The sequence below is a fragment of the Mirounga angustirostris genome, unplaced genomic scaffold (genome assembly GCF_029215605.1).
Source record: "Mirounga angustirostris isolate CCGP_5_RB_7025 unplaced genomic scaffold, mMirAng1.0.hap1 SCAF_15, whole genome shotgun sequence".
Taxonomy (NCBI): Eukaryota; Metazoa; Chordata; class Mammalia; order Carnivora; family Phocidae; genus Mirounga; species Mirounga angustirostris.
Genome location: NW_026991723.1, coordinates 92,640,120 through 92,647,480, shown reverse-complemented (window position 1 = coordinate 92,647,480; position 7,361 = coordinate 92,640,120). Strand labels below are relative to the sequence as shown.

General features: G+C 58.5%; 1 protein-coding gene across 4 annotated transcripts; it reads left to right on the top strand.

The window, feature by feature from the left end:
• Positions 1–16: 16 nt before the first annotated feature.
• Positions 17–6,268, top strand: ENTR1 (endosome associated trafficking regulator 1). Of its 4 annotated transcripts, XM_045883512.3 has the most exons (10): positions 69–226; positions 348–497; positions 1,156–1,224; positions 2,059–2,174; positions 2,433–2,846; positions 3,384–3,457; positions 3,817–3,928; positions 4,143–4,205; positions 4,583–4,722; positions 5,273–6,268. In XM_045883512.3, exons 1-10 carry the CDS (start codon positions 157–159, stop codon positions 5,370–5,372), a joined length of 1,308 nt encoding a protein of 435 aa, XP_045739468.1. In that variant the 5' UTR covers positions 69–156; the 3' UTR covers positions 5,373–6,268. The 4 variants fall into 4 exon arrangements, with proteins under 4 accessions (XP_064435189.1, XP_054365472.1, XP_054365471.1 ...); XM_054509497.2 differs by lacking the exon at positions 348–497 and having other exon boundaries at positions 18–226; XM_054509496.2 differs by lacking the exon at positions 348–497 and having other exon boundaries at positions 18–304.
• Positions 6,269–7,361: the final 1,093 nt, after the last annotated feature.

Here is a 7,361-nt window from a genome sequence, read left to right as displayed (position 1 = left end):
CCGGTGCCGGGAGCGGAAGCCGCGGCGAGAGGCTGGGAGCGGCGGCCGGGCGGCGGGCGACGGGGTGGGCGGCTCGGGCCGCGGCCGGGGCGGAGCCGGGGCCATGGAGCCGCCGCTGCCGGGCTAGGGAGGGCCGGCGCCGCCGGGCCCGCGGCGATGGCGGGCTATGCGCGCCGCCCGGGCGTCCCCCCGCTGTCGCGAGCCCGGAGCCTCGTCATTCCGGACGGTGAGCGGCCGGGCCGGGCGGCGGGGCCGAGCCCGCCGGGCCCCGGGGCCGCCGCCGCCCCGCCGGGCCGGGCTGCAGGTGAGGCGGGCCGCGCGGCCAATCGCTCTCGTTGTTATTGCAGCTCCAGCGTTCTATGAGCGCCGGTCTTGTCTCCCCCAGCTAGACTGTGAGCGCCCCCATGGCAGGGACCTGGACTCCCACTTCTTCGGCATTCGGCCGACGTTTATGTGCTATGTGCCCAGCCCGGTGCTAGCTTCCGTGGGAGACACAGGTGAGAGACAAGCCTCAGGGAGCCCCCAGCCGGCACTGCCCGGAGGGACCTCGCTGTGGCCTTAACTCGCTCCCTGACCCAGCGATGGGGCGCCGAGTGCCGCTGTGGGCCGGCCCCTGGGAGCACACAGGTGCAGAGCGGCCCCGCCGGCTCGGAGCTCGCAGTCTGGCCGTGGGGGGCCCCCTCCCCAGCACAGACACTCCCAGTGTAGGAGGGTAAGTGCCAGAAGAGGTACGCCCAGCGGGAGCACCATAAACCACCTCCTCCGTGGGGGTGGGGGGGTGAGGCAAAGGAGCTGCTGGGCAGTGGCCGGCTTTTCGGTTCGTTGTCACTCTCCAGGGTGTGGGGCGAGCCTTTAGGTGGGGCCTCATCAGGGTCTCAGAGGAGAATCGCAACCCGTGAGGGTGTTCAGAAGGTTTCACAAGACAGAGGAGGGCATGCGCAGCCACACTGGTCATCAGAGCCTACCGGGAGCTTTTTCTGAATCCCACGTGGCAGGGCCCATGGAAGCCATACCGTCTCCATTGGTAGGAGCCGGGGGCTTGTGTTTGGAAAGTTCCCCAGCCTGTGAGAATCACTGCGACAGAGACCCTGTGTTGAAAACAAGTTGTCACAGAGGCCTCTGTGATCACGTTAAGGTGATGACATCTCTTTGCAGATTTTGGCTACGGAAAGGGGAAATGTACGAAGCAAGGTCTGCCAGGAGCCCAAGAGACACATTTTGGAGGTAGGGTAGTTGGGCAATCCTCTCTTCCCTCTACCCAGCACAAAGCGCCAAGCACACATGCCCTGTGGCTGGTTGTCAGTTTGACAGCATATAATTAGTGTGCCAAGTGGGGGTGGAGTCCCACAGATTCAGTCTTGGCCCCAGGGTAGAGAGAGAGAGGGTACAAGGACAGATGAGCCTGATGGGCAGGACGACAGAGATGTGGGAAGGCACACCAAAGGGGTCTGAAGAGGCAGCACGGGCTAGAAAACTTTGCACAAGGTTGGCGCCTGGGCTCAGATGGTCATTGCTGGGAGAGCGGAAAGGAGGTAGGGAAAGAGAGAAGGGAAGGATGGGTGAGCAGGGAAATGGATAGAGATGGAGCAGTGATCCCCAACCGGGCTGCACTGTTGGAACTCTTGGACGGCCCCCAGCGCAGGTTATGTCCCAGGCCAACTAACTGAGTCTGTGTGGGAGTGGAGGTGCGTTGTCATCCCAAAGATCCCCAGGTGGTCTCCATGGGCAGCAAGGAGTGGGAACCAGGGGGTTGGGAGTGGGAAGGAGAATTCATAAGTAAACTCTACGCCAAGGTGAAGAGTCACCCGTTCTACTGACCAAGCCAGCCAGGTGCCCCTGGGAAGGAGAATTCAGAATGTGAAAGTAGATCTTTAAAAACTTTTTAGTTTTATTGGCTAGGTTTTTCATTTCCTAGTGTCACTGAATTCTGGTGGGATGAGGAGGGTGGCAGTCCTGATTTTAGATGTGGTTGTGTTTTAGAAAAAGAAATTAATAAGGAAGTTTCTTTTCAATGATTTGGGAGACGTTTTGCAATTGTGTTGTATCATACTGTTTTAGATGATAAACTTGGAGATCTTGCAGAGGCCAATCCATTCTCCTTTAAAGAGTTTCTGAAAACCAAGAACCTCAGCCTGTCAGGAGAGGATACAGCCAACAACAGGATTTATTCAAAGGTAGATCCAAGGCATCATCTGTGATGACCGTACACAGAGAAACGTCCAAAGGACATCTCTCCTCCGACGTGGGATACCCTGCAGGAGCTGGGGGGCAAAGGGAGCCTGCAGCTAACGCTGATGGGAAAGTCGGGTGGAGAAGCTGCTGGGATCCTTCCTGGCCCTCCTCTTTCCTGGGAGTTCCACTGCTGAGCCCCTCAGAAGACAGGCCTCCAGAGGCTTCTGGGTCTGAGCTGTGCCTCCGACTGTTTTCTTTAGGAAGCCACGAGACACTCACTGGGACTCGGCTGCAACTCCCCGACCTCCCAGACCGTGGGGTATGGCTTAGAATATCAGCAGCCATTTTTTGAAGACCCTACGGGGGCTGGCGATCTTCTGGACGAGGACGAAGACGAGGATGAGGACGACGGGTGGAACGGGGCCTACCTGCCATCCACTGTGGAGCAGACCCGCTCCTCTGGGGTCACCGCCAGCACGTCACCCTGCAGCACATACGTCTCCTTTTTCTCTGCCCCGTCGGAGCTGGTGGCGCCCGAGACGCTGCCCCCGTGGACGCTGAGCGACTCTGACTCTCGCGCCTCTCCGGCAGGGAGCCCCGGCACAGACTTCGCGGCCCATGGAGAGTCTCTGGGAGACAGGCATCTCCGGACACTGCAGATAAGCTATGAAGCAGTAAGTGAGGGGGCTCTGCAGCGCACTCACAGGTGACCCGGAGCCTCCGGCGGCCTTGGTGGCCTGGGGTCTTGGCTCCAAGGACAAGATGGTCTGCGGTGCGGCTGTCTGCCAGAGCCCCTGTGCGGCGGTCTCCCGAATTGACAGATTCCGCGAGTGACGTGCCCCCGGAAGAGCAGTGTGCGGGACGGTGGGGTGCGGCCCATCTCAGGCAGGAGCCGTGGAGACCCTCCAAGGGCCCCCCCAGTCAGGAAGGGGTCTGCTTCAGGCGTCGGCTCAGGGACGTTTCGCTGTGTTCTGAGAAGAAATTTGTTTAGAAATGATCATCACTTAAAAGAGAGTTAGGAGTAAAATTGGTGTCCGTGACCATAGGCCTTTAAAGGGAGATTCTTCCAGTCGTGGTTTTTCTCTATAAGCAAATAGTAGGTTAACTCCCTACAATGTTAGTTTATTGAGAAGTTCCAGAGCCAGTTTGCAGAGGTGCAGACTCCTTTTGAGTGAGACACAGTTTCTAATAAGGATTTTCTTCTTCTGCAGCTGAAAGATGAAAATTCTAAGCTGAGAAGGAAGCTGACTGAGGTTCAGAGCTTCTCTGAGACTCAAACAGAGATGTACGTAAGCTTTGAGTCAGCGCTGCGCTTCAAACGTCAATAACAAAGTGATGGCGGTGGAACCAAGCTTGGCTTTCATCGTCTGTGGGTTGTCAGCATCCCACGTCGTTCTCGTGTGCTGAGTGAAAGTTGATTTCAAACACCCGGCCCACCCCGGCCAGGCGCTTGCTAAAAGCAGCAGAGCGCTGGATGGCGAGCCAGCTGAGGAGCGCACTCTGCGGCTGACCCCTCCGATCGGCCGCACTGAGGCCCGGCGCCCTCGCGGTGTTCATCTGCCCCGCCCCACTTAACTGCCTCTCAGATGAATTCTGAGAATGAGATGCGTGAGTGATCGACAGCTTGGTCTTCTCTGTCCCCAGGGTGAGGACGTTGGAGCGGAAGCTGGAAGCCAAAATGATCAAGGAGGAAAGTGACTACCACGATCTGGAGTCAGTGGTCCAGCAGGTGGAGCAGAACCTGGAGCTGATGACGGTACGGGGGGCTGGGGGGCATTGTGACGAGCGGGTGTGCCCCCTCCTTTGCTGTCAGCCACAGGGGCCCAGCGCCAGGAGGGGTCCCTCACAATGGGCCGAGCTGCCGGGTCGTGAGAGCCGAAGGCCCCTGGGTGGGGGCAGAGCCCGCCTTTGTTCCATATCCGTGTCTCACCGTGTTACACGGTGCTGATGCCCTTTTTTTTTGGTGACAGAAACGGGCTGTGAAGGCAGAAAACCACGTCATGAAGCTGAAACAGGAGATCAGCTTGCTCCAGGTGACTGGACAGCATGGGCACAGGGTCCAGGAGCCTCCCAACAGTGGTGGCTCCCGCAGTCAGGCCACGCCAGCTCTCCCCCCCGGCCCTGTTCTCTCTGCTCGCAGGAGGGTGGTGGGCATGTCCTGTATTGTCTGGGACAGCACGGAGCCTGGCACGAATTTCCCATTTCTGTGAATGAGTGCTGAGGGCAGACTGAAGGACAGAGGAAGCCCGGCTCCCTCGAGAGCCCCCTCAGGAGATGCCCACCGTGGGGGCCAGCCCCCATCCCCTCACTGCCTGTGCCAAGGCCGCCGGCTTCATTTGGGTTCGTGCTGCATTTCAGATGCTCTCCCGTGCAGCTGTCAAAGCGCTTTACTGCTCTCGCCCACCTCCAGGCACAGGTCTCTAACTTCAAGCGTGAGAATGAAGCCTTGCGGTCTGGCCAGGGCGCCAGCCTGACGGTGGTGAAGCAGAACACCGACGTGGCCTTGCAGAACCTCCGCGTCGTCATGAACACTGCTCACTCCTCAATAAAGTGAGTGTGGGGTAGCTGAGGGTGCCTGGACATGGGACAGGGGTGAGGCAGAGATGGCCGGCAGGCCTGGGGGGGCGGGTCTTCAGCTTGGTGTTTGAAACCATGACCATACCGTGTGCGGCGGACGGGGTTCCGGGAGCAGAAGTGCACTTGATGGTGCTGGTAACCCCGAGGCTACATGTCATGTGCCGCACCAGCAGGCTCTCGAACCGTCTTTGTGGTAATCACTGGTTTTATCAGGGCACTAACCTCATACAGATCAGAGTCCCAGCTCCTTCACCTGCCGAACACCTCAGTTCTGCACGGAGAGGAATAACTGTTTCCCTCCCATCATAAGAAGCAGATGAGTTTGGAGGAGACCCCCCCCGGAAATGGCCGCTCTGTCGCTCCCCGTGAGCGCCCCGTCTGCCTGCCACGGGGCTGGGCCCCTCCGGGGAAGAGCGGCAGCTGCCAGAATCTGCTTTCCACCCCGGGGCCTGCTTTCTGGCTTCTGTCGGGACCGTCGGACTGTCGCAGTAGCAGGCCCGTAACATCCACGTTTCCATTTTAGGCAGCTGATTTCTGGAGCTGAAACGTTGAATCTTGTTGCTGAAATCCTTAAATCTATAGACAGAATTTCTGAAATTAAAGATGAGGAGGAGGACTCTTGAGAACCCTGAGGTGCTTCCAGGTCACAGCTCTGCTCACACCCGGACGTCCCTGCTCACTGGATTTGGAAATGCCGTTGTGTCTTTAAATATGTCGTCCTCACCGTAGTAAAGATACTTATCATGACGTGCTAATTTCATGACCGCACAGTGTGAGCAGCCTGCTGCAGGGAGAAGCAACCCCCGCATGAGAGCCGCACCGGCTTCTCCGCAAGCCTTCTGGGAGAGCTCCTGCTACTCCATGGACTAACGCTCTATCGGAAGACGTTTCTATAAAAGCCAATGATTTTTTGAAGTTACTAAACCTGAAAACCACAGTTTTATAATGAGTGTTTTCCGTTGTCATTCTGGAACGTCAATCATAAGATAAGTCAATTGCTCGTCCTAATTTCGACAGGAGAGAAAGCAGGGGAGCCGCGGTGAGTGGTTGCCTCAGAAGGGCCCTAGTGCCTCTCCGACCTCACCTGGTGCCCCCGCTGGCTCGGAGTCCACTCCTGCGGGCCTGCAGGCAGTGCCTGCCCCGGCAGACCTGAGCGCGGATGCCCCACGCGGGGCCCCGGGTCACCCAGGTGGGCCACGGTGTGCAGCGATCTCAGTGCACCTGTGGGCCTTCGGGTTTGAAAAACTGCTTTGGCTGGAGGGTTTTGATACATGTTTCAAGTGGGGTTTTATACGATGAAGTTTAGAATTCAGGAAGATAGAGTGTGCAGAGCCTCCCTGTGTTAGCACGAGGCTGTCCACGGTGCCTTTCCAACTGCTCCCCCACGTAGGGAAGGCAGAACATGCACTATGTGCCTTCTTGCCTATTTTTCTGTAGATGTTATTTTTTTGAATAAACTTCCCTTTTTCCTCCTGTTCAAATTGACAGCTTTTCTATTTAATAAATTGTAAAACTTCTATGAACTGTCCCTTTTTTTCTGACTTCACCAGGTCTTTATGCTTGAGAATCATGGTACTGTCCTTTGGCTTTAGGGCATGCATCTAGTCGTAAGCAGTGATTTGTGCTGATAAATTCAGCATTAGTCCCGTGGCCTGTCCGTGGCCTGTGGGGTCAAGGGTAGACTCAGAGCAGTGCTGCCTGGGCCTGACCGAAGTGGCCCACACACGACGTCAGAGCTGCATGTTTTGGAGTTGGACAGAGTGGAGTTTAGTACTGGAGCATTCTTCAGTCACATGGTTGAATTTTTTAAAAAGACATTTAAACTGGGAAACGTCACCTCATGCTCCAGCCTGTTGGTGAGAAGCGGGTTCAGAGCTCTGGCGGTCTAGTAGGGAAGTGCTAGGATGCAGGAACGGGGCTTCCTGGGAGGATGCCTCCAGCCACAGCCCTGCATGCGGGCGCAGCATTTTAAGGGGGTGGGGGGTGTGCACCCAGAGCCCCCTGGGGTGTTCCACCTACTGATGCTGCGCTAGAGCCAGCCCTGACCTCTGCAAGGGCAGGCAGGGGGGCTGCGGGTGCCGAAGGGTCTAGGTGAAGTAAGCGGCCCGGTGCACACACAGGCTCTTCCTGCTGTTCCCCGTGTTTGGAGTGCTCACCGTAAGAGACTTAAATGGTGTGGACGTCCAGCTCTGCCTCGGGATTTCCAGGCCCCGTGCAACCCGTCCGTTTCTCCAATCTGGCTCTCGGGGCGTCCCTTGCCCCACGCCTCGGCCTGCAATCTCCGCCTGCTCTGTCCACCGGGGGAAGGCGCTCTGCTGGTTTCCAGCGGCCCCCGGCTGCTCTTCCGAGCCCCAGCCAGCACCCCCCCATCCCAGAGACGCACCGCACTCTGCGGGTGGCGCCCCTGCTCTGCCCCCGCCCCGCACACGCCCCCCGGAGGAGCAACTGCAGGCCGGCCCCGCTCGGCCAGGAGCGGCCTCCCGGACGGCCTGGAGGTACGCGCTGGGCGCGGGGGCTGGGGGCCGGGGCGGGCTCCGGTCCTGGGCGACGGCTGCCCCGGGCCAGGCCGCGGCAGCACTGAGCCGTTGGCCACTTTGCTCACTGGCTGCGCA